The following is a 19,380-nucleotide window of genomic DNA, read 5'->3' as shown; positions in this document are numbered from 1 at the left end:
CTGTATTACTGACATTCTTATGTATCCTTGCAACCAATGGCCTTGAAGAAGGTCTCCAGGATTACACCAATGTATGCTGCTTTAGCTGGAGGAGGTTATTAGCAGCTAATAGCAGCTATGGGGAAAGCCTTGTGCGTTCTTTTCAAGATAAGCACTAAAATATGCTTGAGACACGACATGCAGCTGTCAGGGAAACCATATGCAAGGCAACCCAAAAGGATGAATAAATTAAATAGCTTGCAGCAAGGTAATGTGCCCCACCCAATCTCTTACATTGGTCAGGTCAGAACCAACACTGTAGCAAAGCATCACTTTAATGGCTCTAAAGCAAGCTCTCCCAGGACCAATATTACCCTACAACTCTAGGTCACAAATATTGTGGCTCATTACTTTTTAGTAAAAATAAGAATATACTCCGTTGAAGAATTAAGTGCAGGAATTTACTATAATGAACTGAACCTGTAATTTAAGTGAATATGGTTATTTTCTCAACAGCCACTCATATTAGTTAAAAAAACTAATGCAAGTGATTTGGAGACAAATTGCTTAAATGAAAGTAAAAAAATCCAAATCAGTTAAGAGGAAATGCTTCCATTTTACAATATGCAAAGGAATTTATAATTTTTTTCAGAAGTAATACACCCACAGCAGTGTTGTTTGGACATGTACACATCTGATAAGGTTGCAATCTAAACCCCACTTATTTGTAAGTCCAATTGCATTCAAGAGGACTTACTTCTGAGTAGTCACGGTTAGGATTGAAGCCAAAGCCTCATTTCTGCCCAAAAGAATCAAAAGGCCCAGAACTGAAGATTCATACTTGTTCTCAAAGTAAGAGAAAACTATCAGTCCTGCACATCATATTATTTTATATGTATAACTTGGAAAAGGGAGCAATTACAAAATTATTTCAGCATGACTCCTTCCACATTATATGATTTGTTTTAAAGGAAAATACTTTCGAACCATTTGCCTTCCATTCCAGACATGACAGCAGTAAAACACCTGCCAGTCTAGCAACATAGACAGATTTATTCCTCAAGTCATCAAATTAGTGTTATTTGTTTAGAAACACCAAATTCTTTAAAATGTGTTAAATTTGTTTTTTAAAATATTAAAAATTGGCATATTGCAACACAAGGATCAGAAAGCGCCTGACCAAGTTGTGTCAGAAGAAGTGGATCCTGTTCAGGGTTACAGAACAACTGAGCTACAAACATTAGTCTCTATTGAAACAGAGCAAGCCAAGGAACAAAGTAAGGGGAAAGGGTTTGCTTACAAGGGTCCATATCTGCTCTCATATTTAGAGACAATGTTCTTGCATTTTCCCATTTCCTTTCGCAGCTCTGCCACCTCGGTCCTCAGAGCTGTATTCTCCTTCTCCAGAAAGGCAGCTCGGACTGTGATCTGGTTCTCTTTCAGGCGACGAGCATCACGAGATCGTTTGGCTGCCACATTATTCTTCTTCCGCCTAGTCCAATATTTTTCATCCTAGAGAGAAAATAATCAGTTCAATAGTTAAATACTTCAGATATCAAAAAGCCAAAACGTACCTACCATTTGGCCTCTTCTTATGACCAGCTATGCAACCCAGCTTAGCAAGAGTTATCTATTCCCTAGTAACTTCCAGAATAATTTCTGTGTCTCATATGTAGGGACTACTCAGAAATCTGGCACAGGAAAGAATCTGCTAGATTGATCAGTCCTGATCAACAGACAGAACACATCTTCAAACAGCTCCAGTGGTTACCATCCACTTCACAGCTGGGTTTACTTATAATACAGGATTTAGTAGGACATACTGTAATTTTGCTTTATTCGATCATAGAGTCATAGAACTGTAGAGTTGGAAGGGACCCCGAGGGTCATCTAGTCCAACCCCCTGCAATGCAAAAATCTCAACTAAAGTATCCGTGACGTATGACCACCCAACCTCTGCTTAAAAACCTCCAAGGAAGAAGAGTCCACCACCTTCTGAGGGAGTCTGTTCCACTGTCAAACAGCTCTTACTGTCAGAAAGTTCTTCCTACTGTTTAGTTGGAATCTCCTTTCTTGTAACTTGAATCCATTGGTTTGGGTTCTACCCTCCAGTACAGGAGAAAACAAGCTTGCTCCATCTTCCTATGACAGCCCTTAAGATATCTGAAGATAGCTGTCATATCTCCTCTCACATTTCCGCTTATCCAGGCTAAACATATCCAGTTCCCTCAACCCTTCCTCATAATACTTGGTTTCCATACCCCCAATCATCTTAATTGCCCTCCTTTGCTTAAGTTCCAGCTTGTCAATACTGTATCCTTCATAAATTGTAGCACCCAGAACTGGACACAGTACTCAAGATGTGGTCTGACCAAGGCAAAATTGATTAATTCTATTACTTCCTTTGATCAGGACACTATACTTCTGTTGAAATATAGAAATATGCTTGACCAAATGCTGGTGACCTTTAAAAATACGTACCGTATTTTTCGCTCTATAACACGCACCCGACCATAACACACACATAGTTTTTAGAGGAGGAAAATCTGCAGGCATGCCACCCGTAGGCATTCCCTCCATAACACGCACAGACATTTCCCCTTACTTTTTAGGAGGAAAAAAGTGAGTGTTATGGAGCAAAAAATACGGTATATAAAAATATATATACACATATAGCATGTATATGTGTATATTCTCTCTCTCTCTCTCTCTCACACACACACACACACACACACACACACACGGTAGTTGCTAGAGAAGGATGAAGGCATTTTCATATTGCTCATACCTCTGTACCAAACAAACAATAATGGGTCAAAAGGGGTCAGCTGATTTACCAAAAAAGAGGGGGGGAAGCTGTAGGAAATACCAGTACTATGAACCAGAACAGCAAAGTAGTGAACAAACCAGCTTCCAAAAACCTTTTCATTATTACCTCCCATCTATGCAATAACTCATTCTAAAAAACAACACATGAACACTGCTCTCTAACTCACATTCTAACACTGTGATAAAAACCAGGTGTTACCTTTTGGTCTTCCGGGACAAAGACTTTCTTGGCTTTTTTAATCATGGGCTGTGGTTTCAGGTCCTCTTCAGCAAACTTATGCTTTCTAGGGTTGAAGAGCTCACCTCCTGGAACACTGGACAGCACTAAATCAGCAGGGTCAGGGTTGAAATTCACATCAACCTCAACACACTCTGGATCAACAGGGCTGGGAGTCAGTCTCTCGTTATCTGGTGAGGATTCTGGCAAAGAAAAAAAATTGAAATCGGAACTCAGTGTGAGGAAAATATCAACAAGGAAACCAAAGGGTTAAAAGCAGCCCCCCTTTATTTAACACCCCCATGTACATGGCACTTTACAAAGGAGGGTATGACATCTCCTCACCCCAAGGGACTTCTGGTCTAAATCTAGACACAAAGGCGACACCCATGGGAGAGGAAGGAAGAAGGCAAGGGAAGAATGTGTGATTTTAGTTACATACCTTTGACCTTAGTTACAGGAGGGTAATTAAAAGACCACAGGGATAAAATCACTATAAAGCAGCCTTAAGGCTGTGCTGTTGTGACAGGAGTTAGTGCACCCATTTCATCCCACCAAAACACCCTGATACTTGCAGCAGGAGCTGGGATACAATCAATTTAAGGTCAGTTAACAGGTCACCTAGCTAATTTAACTCACCAAAAAAATAACCACATCAATCCATGGTATTTCAGAAATACACCTAAGATATGCAAGGAAACCTGGACAGCAGCAAATTGAAAGGTGGCAGCAAAACAAAAAAGTACATTCCTTCTTTTAATGTCAAGCCACAGGACTGCCCCAGCAAAAGACAGGTATGAGTGTGCCTGTGAGTGAGTGCTGAGGAGGCTATTAATCCCAACTAACATCCTATTAACAATCCATTAAGAATTTGTTCTGAATCCGGGATAGATGGGGTCATTCCCAGAAGCCAGCATCTGCAGTCTTCTTGTGTTAACTACCACAAACTGTGTACCAGCTTGTATGCAGTAATACCTACAAGAAGAGTATAAAGACAATCCTGTTATTTGACAGATGACTATATATATATATCTCTTGTTCATCTGTCAAATAAGATTAATTGCATATGAAAACAGCTAACAAATTCATGCTTTCAAGAAAAACAATTCCCCTCAACATCACGTCTGCCAAAGCAGATATCCAGACATGCAGGGTATTAATGTGCTCTGTTTCGTCATGTGAAGGATAACATTTTGCTATTCTTCGCTGTCTGGCTGGTAATCTACGAAGAGGAGAACTCGGACTTGTGAAAAGATAGGTCTACTGGTCAGAAGATGTTTGGGTGTAGCAATCACGACTGGGACTCTGCAGATTTTCAGATAATAGTTCCATATTTCACATACATCTCCCAGCAACCATTTATTAAGCTACCTGTTGTGTTAAGAAACACAAACACACATAGGCTTTGTAAAAGAGCATGCTCTATCTGAAAGTACAGCTCACTTGAAGCTTAGAACAGACTTACACTACTATCCCAACGTTAGGGTATGTCTCTGTGCAAAGGTTCCAGAAACACAATTAATGCAGTGGAGGTCTAGTTCTAACGTTACTTTCATTCATGGGGGGGGGGGGGGACGGACCAAAAAGTCACTTGGGCAGGGCCTCTGTAGTTGATGTAGTGTAAAAGCAATGCACTAGCAGTGATAATGAGCTATAGTGCAGAAGCAATGCAAGTTACACAGACAAGTTTAAGCTGACTTGCTACAGCTGTTTTAACCATCCATCTCCACTTTAAATGAAAAAGCATTAAAGCACAACAGGCAAATATATTATATTGATTTTGAGATTAGGAAATATTCAGATTGGCATCATTACACATACCTGCACTTGTGGTAGTTTCTGATGGCTGGAAAACCACTGTGGAAGATGATGAGAGTGGGGTGGTAGCAGCAGAAACACTGGCAGGTTCTTTTCCTTCCAGCTCAGCCACAGGCAGCAGTGGGTTCTGGTTCAGATCCAGGTGAGTAGGACTGGAAGGGATTCCATTCTCCAACAGGAACTCATCCAGATCCATGTACTCCAGGTGGAAAGACTCCCCATCATAAGGAATTGTTTTGTCCCAGATGGGAGGCATGAGGGAGGCAGAGACTGCCATTGTACTAGCAGCTGCCGCTTCATCTTCCTCAAGTTTTTCCTTCTTCTCTTTATCTAAATGTAAAATGAAGCGATGGTTTTAATCTTATGGAGAATTATAATCATGGTTCAAACATATACACCACTCAATTACTCAACAATACCATGGTCCAATACACTTATCAGAAGGCACATGCTAGGTGCCAGAACAGAACCATTTAAGATTAGAAACATCCCTTTTCAAATGGGGGTAGCAATTATGCACAAAATGCAACACTGGACTTTGAGACTAAGCTATTAGAATGAACGTTGGTGTGCACACTCAGCACATAACTATCATAGGCGCCGACTCCATGGGGCTTGAGGGGGCTCGAGCCCCCTCAAAAAAATTTTTGGGGGGGCTCAGCCCCCCCAATAATCTCAGGCGGGCGCCCTTCCAGCAGAGCGCCGCCGCCGTCCCCCGCCTCCTCCTTCGCCAGCCAGCCAGCCGCGCGCCCTAATCGGAGAGCCCCGGCCGGAAATCCCGCGAGAACAGGGGAATCCCGACTGGCCACACCTCCCAGCCAGCCAATCGGCTGGCTGGGGGGGCGTGGCTTGCCCTATTTAGGGCCGGAGCCACTTTATTTGCATATTCATGAGCTTATTTATTATTCATGAGCTTTCCCGGGCCCCCCCAATATTTTTTCTAAGTCCGCGTCCCTGATAACTATAAACATCTATGTTCACAGCCAAACTCTAGCCCCTCAACTCACAGCAAGTCCGTTAAAACCCTGGATTCTAAGTAGTGTACTATAGTTTCACCAAAGTGAGTGTTTACTTTGCCTGTCTTTGATGCTATGGCAAACATGCACTAAGAAGCCACAACTGGCTGACTCATATCCACTGCATGTTTGGAGACATACATTTCCCTTTTATATGTTTACATCCAGTCACCAGTGGGGATGTGGCAGATAAGCTGTAAAAGTGTACCTGTCCTAAAAGGCAAGACATGTCCACATAGTGTTAGTAAATCACATGAAGATAAACATTCTAACCTCCCAGCTACTACTGCCATGTTACATTTTAGAAGTTTATATGTGATCAACATATGGCAAAGCATTTTAACGTGTTTCTTTGACAGTGCAATTGTTTGCATGCTTACTCAGAAATAAGCCTCAATGTGTTAAATGGGACCTACTTTCAATATATAGAATTGCAGTCCGAAAACAATGAAAGGGGGAGAAACATTTGTCAATGTTTAGTGACATGGAGAGAGGCTCTGTACATGGATCTTATCATTTTTTTATTAGTGGTGGCCATACAGGAAATTGTGAAAACCTGGAAGACAGCTCTAGGATATATAATACAGTCATTCTCAAACTAACCCAGGATATTTTTTGCCAAACTTTCCCCACTGGTGTGGACATCAAGACGTGCAACAATAATTAATATGATGACTGAAAAAACCCAGTGTGTGGACTCTTATATAGCAACTGTGCACACACAAACATTAGATCTGAAACAACCCATTTGCAAAATAATGGCCCTCTCTGGACAACCTATTAAAAAAAGCTTGTTTGGCTGGCTGAAGTGGTGGTGAAAGGGTAGAAGAGGGTTTGCATAAAGTAGAATTTTAATAATTCTGCTCAAATGTTGTCAGCTACTTATGCTACCATATTTAGTCTGTAACAGTATGTATGCATGATACTTGTTTTTATGTTTTTCTCCTTTGCGTTAACTGAAATGATTAAAAAAGAAAAGAAAAAACTTAGGAAAATCAGTTGACTTCTGAAAACATATGTAGATGTAAAAAGTTTTATTACAGTAGTAGAAAACAAATGGCAAGAATTAGGAAAGGGCTGCAGCAGGTACAATGCTGGAGCATCTACTTTGCATTAAGTATTTCAAGTAATAAAAGAACTACCTTCCCATAAAATTTTAAACCAAGCCACACTGCATGCTTCACCCAATACACAAGATCACATACTTTTGGGTGTCCATTATTTTGAGTGTCAGATCTACAGCACTCCAGACCTTCCGCACAGGGAAGGAATTTTATCACCTAGACTAGAAACCAGGGAGCTTTGAGAAAATAAAAACAAGGCTCCTGTAAACATCCAAAACTGGAGGAAGGCTAACATTTACTACTGAGGTTAGCAAACTGTCCATTATAGATTTTCTTCTTATCTACCATGAGTAAAAATCTACCATCCATCCAGATTCAGACAGGTGTTGTGGAACCAGGTGAATTGCAAGAGACAAATGCAGGTCAGCCATCCTTGCCACATCTATAAAACGAGATTTACATTCACATCCATCTTGGAATGTCGATGGAGAAATGTGCATGCAGGTGTGTCACTTGGGAAGGGCGGCTCCAGAACACGTATGCATGCTTACGTTAATCAGGAGCACCTCCATCTCTGGAATACCACGAAGCATCAAAACAACCAGGGCAAATGCCTCCCCCTCACTTCCCCCCACGCAACTCAACCTTGAATATTTGCAAAGAGTATTCGCTTGAAGCCCTGATGAAATCCCCATCTGTTGTCTCCAGATCGTTTCTCTGGATCTGGAAGGGCGGCGCAGCGAAGAGAGCGCCTGGCCTTTCCGTGTGTAGTTTTGGCAGCCACGCTGCCGCTGTGGTTATGGGGAAACGGGAGATCAAATCGGCCCCTCAACGCTGCGGAAGGAGCCGTTGTTTTGCCTCCTCCGCCACGACCCCTTGCGGTGCCACCCGAGGCACGTTTGCACGGCGAGGCTTGCTCCCTCGTAAGCGTGCAGGAGGGGCTGGTGCTGCTCATCTCAGGCGCGTAAACAAGCCGCCCGGATCATGGCAGGCGAAGGACAAACCGGGGCGCCAGAGCGCCGCAAAATGGATGCGACTCTGCGCGCGCCGTTCCCCTCCAACCCTCCGGCTCGCTCCGCAGCGGCCGCCCTCCCCGGAGCCCCCCCGCGCTCCCGCCGCCGCCCTCACCGAGGCGCGTGTCCCGCGGCGGGTTTTCCATCAGCTTCTTCAGCACCAAGGGGAAGGCGCCCGCCAGGCCCCGCTCCTGCTGCGCGGCTCCCGCGGTCCCCGCCGCCGCTTCCTGGTGCGCGGCACGGCTGGACATACTACTGTATAACCAAGCGGGCGGCGAGCGGCGGCGGCTTCCGAGACACCCCCACCCTCCTCGTGAAGGCCCTGAGAGGGGCGAGCGGCGGCGAACGAGGCCAGCTGAGGGGGCACCCGCGAAGCGAGAGGGAGGGGCCGACCCGCCACCACTCGACGCCGACGCCTGCGCGTGCGCCGCTCCGGACGGCGGCTTCTCCGGGGGCCCCCGAGGCGCTTTAACTATTCATGAGCCCAGCGTCGCCACCCTCACGTTCTGCGCCCTGCGATTGGCTAGGGTCTCCGGGAAGGCGGGGCTGGCCGCCAGGCACGTGCAGCTGAGGGGTGAGTTTCTCATTAGCATGGGGGCTCCGCCCTACGCGCTGGCGGGTATGCCGCCGAGACGCCCTATTGCTTTGCGCGCGACGCGCACCCGCGGCTCTGACCTTAAGTGAGCCTTGAAGCGAAGGGTGCGTGCCAGGGTAACCAGCAGAGGGAGGCGGCGGAGCCCTTTTCACCTGCGTGGGAAGGAGGGGGAGTGGAAGGTGAGGGGACCAAAGAGGTGCCGGGACGACGGAGGGGGCCCAGCGGGGCAGCCCCGGAAAGAGGAGCTTGGCGTCTTTAGAGGTCAGAAAGCTCGCGGAATTGGAGGCCAGCAAGCGCATTCACAGGAGGAACAGCAGCAACAACGAGGCTTCCAAAAGGGAGCCCCTCACACCCTCTGCAGGAAAACACGAACACGCACAGTTTGTTATTTCACCTACCATTTCACCTACCCATACGCCTCTGAACCACGTTTAAAAATAGCATCCACCCATCGTCAGAGAATCGTAAAGTTGGAAGGGACCTCGAGGGTCATCTAGTCCAACCCCGTGCAATGCAAGCATCTCAGCTAAAGCATCCATGGCAGATAGCCATCCAAGGAAGGTTGTCAATGGGAAGTTTCTGTCATATTTAAATAATTTATTCCCCACTTTTTGAGGCAGTTACCTGCAAAAGAGCTTGCAATATTTTGTAAAATGACAGCGATACAGAAATCCATTTAAATAAAACCTTTTAAAATAGGGTAAGTATGCCCCCCATGGCTTAAAAAGGCAAAAGGGTCGTTTCTCTCCCCACTGTGTTTCAAGTGGTGTTCGCTGCACACATTAGAGACGGGGCCAGAGTGTCTACACCCAATGCACATTACGTAATTTTCTTTGTCCCTGGAATTCTCTGAACTCCTGTTCAAGGAAGGAAAGCGTATCAAACAGGAGTATTTCTCAACAGACTGGATTTAGGTAATGCCATATGCACAGGTGGCACTGGTCTAAACCACTGAGCCTAGGGCTTGCCAAACGGAAGGTGGCCGGTTTGAATCCCCGCAACGGGGTGAGGTCCCGTTGCTCAGTCCCAGCTCCTGCCAACCTAGCAGTTCGAAAGCACATAAAAGTGCAAGTAGATAAATAGGTACCGCTCCAGCGGGAAGGTAAATGGCATTTCCATGCGCTGCTCTTGTTTCACCAGAAGCGGCTTAGTCATGCTGGCCACCAGTGGCGTAGCGTGGGTTGTCAGCACCCAGGGCAAGGCAAGTAATTTGCGCCCCCTAACCCGTGGATTTGCGCCCCCTAACCCCCAGATGTTGCGCCCGGTGCGGCCGGCCCCCCCTGCACCCCCCACGCTACGCCACTACTGGCCACATGACCTGGAAAAACTGTCTGTGGACAAACGCCAGTTCCCTCGGCCTGTAAAGCGAGATGAATACCGTAACCCCAGAGTCGTTCGCGACTGGACTTAATTTTCAGGGGTTACCTTTACCTTTTATATGCACCTGGCTTTAAACACAAGTGGTGGGAACATTGGAGGTTAGTCCATTTACAACCAGGCCAGGGGGTGGCAGTGCTTGTCAGACTTCTGCTCCTTAGTCCCGTTGCCTGTGTAGAATTTAGCAGGGAGGAGGTTGCAGACAGAAACCAGTATTAGTTGCCTTCACCTATTACTGGCTCTGCTTCTGCCTGCCAAAGTTTCTGGCTCTATATACTGTTGGCCTCCTTGCCTTCCACCCTGCAAATCCCAGTGGACCCCAGCCTCCACTGGGTAGGAGTTCACTAGAGCCAAAGTAAGCAATAATAGGGACATATTGACAGTTGAAAACAATAAACAATTCTTATAATTACAATTCAGTTCACATAAGAATGAATCGTGAATGAAAGATTTAATTCACCCATTGTTGGAATAAACAAATTAATATAATCTAGAAGTTCTGAACTGTACTAGAATCTTGGAAGACACACTAGAATCAAATGTGCTTGTAAAATTCATCTCAGACCATGCCTAAAAGTCTGCGAACCTGAATTTCTAGAGCTGGGAATGCCTTCCTTTGTGTCCATCCCTTTGGGAATTAAGGTCTTGAATTTAGGTCCCACTAGTGGCATTAAGTGTTATGGCACTTTCCTGCCAAAAAGATGTGACAGGCCAAATCACCTGAGGTTTTACAGCAAACCTCTCTTCATCAAACTTTTGGGTTCAGAACTACTATGTGGCTATTAGTGTGTACCTAGTGTTTTATATATGCATTTGCTTTATGTGTATGTATTACGGTATATTTATTTACAGATAGGTAGCCGTGTTGGTCTGCCATAGTCAAAATAAAAAAATTCCTTCCAGTAGCACCTTAAAGACCAACTAAGTTAGTTCTTGGTATGAGCTTTCGTGTGCATGCACACTTCTTCAGATACCTGAAGAAGTGTATCTGAAGAAGTGTGCATGCACACGAAAGCTCATACCAAGAACTAACTTAGTTGGTCTTTAAGGTGCTACTGGAAGGTATATTTATTGTTAGTTTGTATTATTTGCTTTCTGTAAATCAGTTTAAGTGCTGTTTGGCAGAAAAAAATGTTTTAAAAATAATTTACAGTGAAAGACTATGCCTATTCAGAAGTAAGTCTGACTGAGGTCAGTGGAATTTACTCCAAAGTGAGTATAGAATTGCAGTCATAAGTGTCCCTACTCGCTTCCTGGAGACTTTTCAGAAACAATAGAACAGAGTACAATATATCCATGGCAACTGTCCTTACTTAGCTTGAGGAAAGCTGAATTGTGGAACTCCTTGCCACAAGGAAAAAGCGAAGGCAAAGAATTTAGTAATTTCAAAAAATGGATTAGATATCAGTAGAAAGTAATAGTAATTGCCAGTTGATTATGCCAAACTTTACCTACACCTGCCACTATTTTGGATTTTGCTTGGCTCCTGCATCACCATGTTGTAGTTTGTGGGCCTCAGTGATTTTCAGCCATCTCAAGTAAGGCCTGGGAGTAGAAAGCTTGAGAATCCATGTCCTAAGGTACAATGCTATGAAAGAAACCATGGTCCCTAAAGTTAGACCATGATTTTCTCCTGCATCAGTTTCCTCCAGTGATCTGTTCCACCATCAGCCACTTCTGCATTCTATCTGGAAGGTCCAGCTGGACATCATCCTTGCTGGGACTGGTGACATTGAAATCCCACTGAAGGCTTGCTGTTTTCAACTGTTTATAAAACGGTTGGGAGAGGAATTATCCCTCAACATGAAATCTGGAGTTCAGACTAATAGGATTAGTGGTAATAAGATTTCTACACAACATCAGCACCTAGCATATTCTAGTGCACAAGGACAACATCATAACCAGGGCACATGTCATCTGGAGATTTGCGACAAGGTGCGTCATCACTCTGCAGACGACACCCAGATCAGTTTATCGTTTTCATCAGAGATCAGGTGAGGCTGCAAAAGCGGTAAGCTGGTATTTGGAGATAGCCATGGACTGGATAAAGGCTAATAAACTGAAACTCAGGTGCAGTTTCTGTTGGTAGGCAGTTCATCTAGCTTATATGGTGTTCTTTTCTTGGCAGGGTTGTACTCAGACTAAAATCTGCAGTGCCGATAGATTTGGTCTTATATTTAGAGACCCAAATGACTTCTAGCCATAGTTATGTTATGGAAGCATCCAGGTTTGACTACTGTAATGCACTATATGTGGTTCTGCCTTTGCCGAATACTTAGAAACTTAAGTTAGTACAAAATACTACATCAAGATTCGTAATTGGCTGGTTGAATGGATCACATCCCAGCAGTCTCAAAACAACTGAACTAGTTAACAATTGCCAAGCACATGGCTTTTATGTTTATAGCCCTTAAACAGCTTAGCACTGGGATACCAGAAGGACTGCATGAACCTGCCCAGATATTAAGGTCTTCCTCAGATGCTCTTCTGAGCTCCCTTATCTTCAGAAGTGAGAAAGGTGGTGCTAGATCGGCCACCTCAGCAAAGGTAGAAGAACATAGACATCCAGACCACTAGCCATTATTCTCCTTTAAAGTCACTCAAGTCATCACATCTCGTGGGAATGAATTCCATAGCACAGTGGTTCTGAAACTTTTTTCTCTGGGCCATACTTTCAGAATAAAAATTTGTTCTCACCACCGATTTTTGTGTGTGTAAGAAATACATGGGGAGAGACACCTCATGGCAGTGCTTGATTTATGACATAGAACACAACTAGTTTATAATATGATCATGGGACATCCAGAAAGTATAAAACAATGCAGCTAAGAACACGAATAATTTCCTAAATAAAATACTGATTATCCTTGAATCTTCCTGCCATATTGCCATCCTCTCCTGCCACACCAGTGTGGCACATCACAGCCTTTGAGAACCACTGGTCTAAGTATATAATGCTGATTGGATCATCTCTATATGTTTCGTCATACTCCTTAATGAGACAGGACTTCTTACCCTTGCAGAAGCCACGCCGCCTCTGCTTCAGCAAGAACTGTTCTTCCATATGCTTGGTAATTTTAGCTTTAATAAAGCTTTCTCCAAACAGATGTTAAGCTAGCTATCTTGTGATTACCAGAATCCCCTTGGTTCCCATTTTTAAAAATTGTGTCACATTGCCCACTTTTCAGTCCTCAGGTATGGAGGCTGATGTTAGGAGCAAAGTATATGTTTTTGCTAGAAGATCAGCAATTCATATTTGAGTTTTTAAAGAACTCTCAGGTGGATACCATCTGCCCCTGGCAATTTGTGAATTTTAAATTGTCCCTATGGCCTAGAACTTCATTTCTTTTTAGTACTATTTGCTTCAGTTCCTCAGACTCTCATCCTGCTATAGTTGGTTCAGGTGATCAGATCTGCCCTACATCTTCCACCATGAAAATAAGGTAAAGGTACCCCTGCACGTTTGGGCCAGTCTTGCCAGACTCTAGGGTTGTGCGCTCATCTCACTCTATAGGCCAGGAGCCAGCGCTGTCCGGAGACACTTCCGGGTCACGTGGCCAGCGTGACAAGCTGCATCTGGCGAGCCAGCGCAGCAAACGGAACGCCGTTTACCTTCCCGCTGGTAAGCGGTCCCTATTTATCTACTTGCACCCGGAGGTGCTTTCGAACTGCTAGGTTGTTAGGCGCTGGGACCGAATGACGGGAGCGCACCCCACCGCGGGGATTCGAACTGCCGACCATGCGATCGGCAAGTCCTAGGCGCTGAGGTTTTACCCACAGCGCCACCCGCGTCCCCTTACCATGAAAATAGATGGAAATAATTCATTCACCTTCTCTGCTGAATTCATTCTCATTTTCCTCCCTTAGTGCACCTTTCTCTCCCTTATTCCTTTCTAGCCACTTTCCTGCTTCTAATGTGTATTTTGTTGGTCTTCGTGTTTTCTAGTGATCCTTGAATGGGAGGCTAACTGCAACATCTTGGAAAGAAAAACAAGTACCACTTGCACAGGATGTTCCTCTGAATCCAGGAAAAGGACAAGCAACATTCTCCCAACCCCATTATTGAGGGGGCTGTGGAGATCAAAGCTGTTGTCACAAAGAGAATGGGAATGGGCTGACAGACAAAAAGTGTTCAATCGTGTGGGAAGTTTTAGGATGAAACTCAGCTTGTATGGAAGACTAGTGGGTCTTCATAGGAGAAAATATAGAGAGAGGAACCTCCAAACTTCATAGAGCTGTTCTTTTAACTGTGCTGACCTTCCATCAGGTGTTAGACTGATACTCTCAGGCTTGCTTTCCTCATTTTCTTCTTCACCTTTGGAGAAGAGACATCTTTGTATGTCTCTCCTGCTGAGAACAAAGAGCAGGCATGGTTCTTTGTATCTCCATCTTAGTTAGATAGAAGAAAGGATATTTCCTATCAGGTATGTTTTCCCTTTAATAAAATTAGCTTTCTTAATTTCCTAAACTCAGTATCAGTGTGATTATAATCAAGAGCAAAGCGTGCTTCTCCAGCAAGTATTCAGTGCTCAGTTCAGCTTCCAATCTGTGTATTAACCCTGCACAAATATTCCAAGTGAGTTCACACTGAAGGAGCTGTAATCATGGACCTCATTTTGGGCAAGCCTGGTCCAAACAAATCATATTATTATTAACAGAGAACATGCAAATGCATATAGAAGCTGCCCCAAATAAAACTGAATTTAGCCAAACTTTACAGTACTTACAAGACTGAAGCTTCTCTCTAACATTGCCCCCTGGGCAATTTGTCAAGACCTTAATCTATCTACAAAGTTTACTTTAATCTTTGAACAGTAAATATATATATATTTATCCAATAGAAGTCAGTAATAATTGTTGTTGTTCTTGTATTTATATGCCGCCCATCTGACTGGGTTGCCCCAGCCACTCTGAGTAATTTCCAACAAAATATTAAAACACAAAAAAACTGAAACATTAAAAACCTCTCTGTAGCAGCTGCCTTCAGGTGTCTTCTAAAATTCAGATAGATGTTTATTCCCTTGACATCTGATGGGAAGGCATTCCATAAGGGAGGTGCAACTACTGAGAAGGCCCACAATGCACACAAACCAAAAATAGTACCTTTACGCCCAGAGCAAGAGGAATTTACCTGTGCAGCTGGCATTCCACATATCCAACCTCTCGTTTTAACCACCCCCTCAGCCTCTATGCATGCAATACTAGTGTGCTCCAGTGAGGTGTCCACTCACTGGCATGCTATCACTGTACCTCAAGGCAGACCAACCTAGTTTTAAAAAGACACCAGGTGTATGAGACGCTTCACAGGGTCGTTCTTGCCTGGCAACTTATTTAAATCAGGCTTCAGTTCACCAAATGAAAGAGTCGCCTTCTGGCATAGCAGAAACATCCATAGGGTTGATATTCTGAACTAGTATCCATATTGTGACATACTACTGGCCCATGGTGTGGCACATAGTGGAGTTTCACATACATTATTTAGGATCTATGTGAGCTATTATTTAGGAACATAATGCATAGGAACTGATTTTGCAGATTTGCTGGACTACGCTTTTTTACTTACAGTTCTTTTGGAATTAGTTGTTCTGACTGCCAAGCAGACTAAATGCTGCACCCTAGACTACCAGCTGCACCTTCTTGGTTTGCTTAAAGTCTAACAACTTCAGACTCAGTCCCTTTTTGGTACTAGCCATAGGCAATAAAAGAAAAAAAGCAGAGAATTCAGTGAGACTCATAACTGGCCCACAATTAAATGTCTGAGAAAATTTTATTTTATATTAGATATGGGAAAGATCAATGCTGATTTAAAAGGAAGACAAATAACAGGATGATTGGGTCTGAGGGGGAAATATGGAGCCATTCAGGCCATTGGAAAATCAGTTCTCATTTATACTGTATACTAAAATATGTATAGCTGGCTCCATCTTCTAAAATATCAATGCAGTGTACAGCAAATGATGACCTCTTTGCTTTCTATTGACTGGTGCCTGTATGGAGATAGCCAGATGTTGGAAAACTGGCACTGGGCTGAACATTGATTCTTGGTATAACAAAGTACGGTCAATAGCATTGGCAGATGAACTAACATGTCAGGTCAGAGCAGCAAAGGGCAAGCACAGCCCCTGTTTCCTTTATAATTTTTGGCAAATGTTTATTGAATACATAAATACTTCAGACTGGCAGAAATCCAGCCAACACTCACGGGAAAATGTGATGTGATCTTTTAGAGTAATCAAATGAAACTTTATTACACAGCATGACAAAAGCCTGTAATTTTATCATGACAAGTTATTTGTTGTTTACTGTTGTAACAGTCGTTTTCTCAAAATGTATCTTCTGTACCATAAAGAATAAATGAAAAACATTATTTTTTTAAAAAGACAGTGAACAACAAAATAGGCAGGTACAGCAAAACATAATAGAATACAATGTAAGTCTGGGTTCTGCCCTGAAATCTTATGATGAGGGGTGGTCTATAAATTAAAAAATATAAATAACTAAATAAATAAATCTAGCCCTCCTCTACAAAAATTCTGCAAGATCACACTGATTTGGGTAGCAGCAGATAAAATAAAATAAAACAGGCAGGACTGAGGCAGGTAGAGCTAAGCACCCTCACTGGGGTGGTCCCTCCCTGTTCATCAACTTAATCATGTGATGTGCGGAGAGTGGTGAAAGCCCCCTTCATAGCTGAACCACATGGATCAACCGAAGAAGGATACTGTGAACTTGTACGTTCCAAGAATGTGTGAGTGTGTGTGGATGGCCACACCCACTGCTAGCTTGTGAACCCCAGAAAGGTGATCCAAGGTGAAGGAGGCCATTGGGCGGGAGCAAAGATACCCACTCCTGTTTTAGAGGAATGAGTAGCAACCTCTCTTTCTGTGTGTGTTCATGTGCATTTGCTTTATTTAAGTTACAAAGAACATAGCAAGTAAAAATGGAAAGTTGTTTGCTTAAGGGAGAGGGAGGTTCCCTTGACAACGTTTCAAAGATAGCATAATCTAAGAATTCAGCTTCTGAGTAGCCAAGATAAACCACATCCAGTGAAAAGTAAATCATCACCCTCAAAGATCTGTTTGGTTTCCTTTGTATGTTCATACAAAACCAGAGACAGACAACCTGTAACCTCCAAATGTTACTGGGCTGCAGCTGCCAGCATCCCTGCCCATCAACCATCCTGGTTGGGGCTGATGGGAGTTGGAGTGGTATCACAACATCTGGAAGACTGCACGTTGCGCGCCTCTGTTCTTCACATGTTGTTTATCTAAAATCTGCTAGGTAGTTTCAGTCCTTTGGTACAGAATGTCTTGGAAGCACAATTCATATCCATCAGGAGCTGTGCATTCAGAATTGTGGACCCAATTTTGTGGAACTCTCTCCTAACTAATATCCAGCATCCCCCCACTCCCTGTTGAACCCGAAGCCTTTTCTTTATTCCAGTAGATATTTTAAGTAATTTCTGATTTAATAGTTTTTAACTGATTTAATCTGTATTGTTATTTGTTGAACTTGATGTAAACCATTTGGATACATTTATAATTAGGTGGCATATAAACTGTCAAAACAACCACCTATCAGAACAATTACATACTATTTGATTCTGGATTAACTGTCTGGTCTGCATAATTTTTCCTCTTGGGTGCAGTTCTAATTACAGTGGTGCCCCGCAAGACGAATGCCTCGCAAGACGGAAAACTCGCTAGACGAAAGAGTTTTCCGTTTTGGAGGTGCTTCGCAAAACGAATCTCCTATGGGCTTGCTTCGCAAGATGAAAATGTCTTGCGAGTTCCTGCGGGGTTTTTTCCCTCCCCCTTTTCTAAGCCGCTAAGCCGCTTATCAGCTGATCTGATAAGCCGCTAATAGTGCTAATAGCGCTAATCCGCTAATCCGTCAATGGGCTTGCTTCGCAAGAGGAAAAAACCGCTAGACGAAGAGAATCACAGAACAGATTCTTTTCGTCTTGCGAGGCACCACTGTATTTTGCCGGAGCTAAATTGGACCTCCTGTTTCCAATGATCTTTTACAGTAATATCAAATAGTTCTGGGGGGCGGATGTCACAGAACAGACATCTGGCTCCGTTTTTATACCAGTGGTTTGTTGCAAAGGTTTCTGAAAGGAAGAAGTAGAGGACGAACAAGACAATGACAAAAGGAAGATGCTAGAGGGACCTAAAAAATGAGAAACATGTATTCTCCTTTACTCCCATTTTCATCATGGCACAACATTCCAACTAAACTTTGGCCATCATCTCTCTCCTGTTGCCGCAGTCAGTTCACATAGCAGGCAATTTCTTTAAGCAGGCTTTCCCCACTGCATCAACTCACTACATTGCCCCACAAAAATCTGCCTTATTGCACATGTTTGGGACCCTGAAACGACCACCAGCTTGTGTTATAGTAACCAGGACCATATCTAAAATACGCACCACAGCATTTAGATGAGTTCCTGGCCAATAGCCAGAAATGCAGTGAGCGACTTAAAAACAACAACCCCCAAACAAACGCCTACATAACGGGAAAGAGAAAGCATCAGCCAACGGATCCCAAAGCCCATCGGAGCACTTGTTAAAGCATCCTACTCCCGGATGGCTCGATTTCATTTGGGAGGTGGAGGGAGAAGCAGCAACTTATGCCTCAGAAACAGCGCCATAAAACGACGTGACACTGATTTAAACCTGTGGGATCGTCGACTTGCTCTCATTGGAAGCCCTTTGACGTTGTTGTAGTAGTAGTAGCAATTTATTATTTATACCCCGCCCATCTGGCGGGGTTTCCCCAGCCACTCCGGGCGGCTCCCAACAGAATATTAAAAACACGATAAAACATCAAACATTAAAAGCTTCCCTAAACAGGGCTGTTTTCAGATGTCTTCTGAAAGTCATATAGTTCTTGTGGTCATGATCCGCCGGAGCTGAGCTCGCGGAATTAAAAGGTATGGAAATCCTGGGAGTTTTTGATGCCCAAGTAGAACGGCTCCAGCAGCAGCAGTAGTTGCTTGAGCTGAGAGATCAAACCGGACCATCCACACGTATCTGACAGCTTCTTCCGAAGTCTCCGGCCGCCCCCTCCCCGACCCACACCTAATCTAGCAGCATCAGAAAAGTGTGGCTCTCAGCACGTGTGGCTCCTCTCGACTTTCCCGATGCTTGTGGCTTAGGTCGAATTAAAGAAGAGCCAAAGCCAATATATTGTATGCCGCCACCCCTCCCTCTCCCAATCTGGCTTGGGGGCAAAAGGAGCACACCCTACCTTTCAGAGATCCCGTCCAGGGCACCGAGTACTCCAGAAGAGACTTCAGCACTTCAGGAAAATCCATGGCAGGAGGGGCTCCGAGTCTGCTGCAGCTGGACATTTCCCGCCTTGGGCTGGGGAAGGACGATCCCGTTTCTTCTTCCCAAGAGAAGGGCCGGCCGCGTGTCTGAGCGCAGAGAACGGGCTTTCAGCAGAAGTCACAAGAGAAGCCCGGAGC

General features: G+C 44.1%; 1 protein-coding gene and 1 long non-coding RNA gene across 3 annotated transcripts in view; one reads left to right on the top strand and one right to left on the bottom strand.

The window, feature by feature from the left end:
* The window catches only part of TEF (TEF transcription factor, PAR bZIP family member), a 27,504-nt gene extending 8,124 nt beyond the window's left edge, over window positions 1–19,380 (bottom strand). Inside the window, exons 1-4 of one of the 2 annotated variants that reach the window (XM_081211927.1) lie at window positions 19,161–19,380; window positions 4,847–5,173; window positions 3,008–3,228; window positions 1,280–1,491 (exon numbers count right to left, since the gene is read on the bottom strand). In XM_081211927.1, coding sequence (XP_081068053.1) covers window positions 1,280–1,491; window positions 3,008–3,228; window positions 4,847–5,173; window positions 19,161–19,263 — 863 coding nt within the window. In that variant the 5' untranslated portion in view covers window positions 19,264–19,380. Of the gene's footprint in view, window positions 1–1,279; window positions 1,492–3,007; window positions 3,229–4,846; window positions 5,174–8,051; window positions 8,349–19,160 lie in introns of those variants that run through there. The other variant, XM_081211926.1, reaches the window with a different exon arrangement.
* Window positions 11,200–14,426, top strand: LOC308596732. The gene is made up of 2 exons (XR_014012685.1): window positions 11,200–11,902; window positions 13,855–14,426. It is a non-coding gene; the product is annotated as an uncharacterized lncRNA (long non-coding RNA).

Source organism: Podarcis bocagei (assembly GCF_964188305.1).
Source record: "Podarcis bocagei genome assembly, chromosome: 10".
NCBI lineage: Eukaryota > Metazoa > Chordata > Lepidosauria > Squamata > Lacertidae > Podarcis > Podarcis bocagei.
This window is presented reverse-complemented; position numbering and strand designations above follow the sequence as displayed.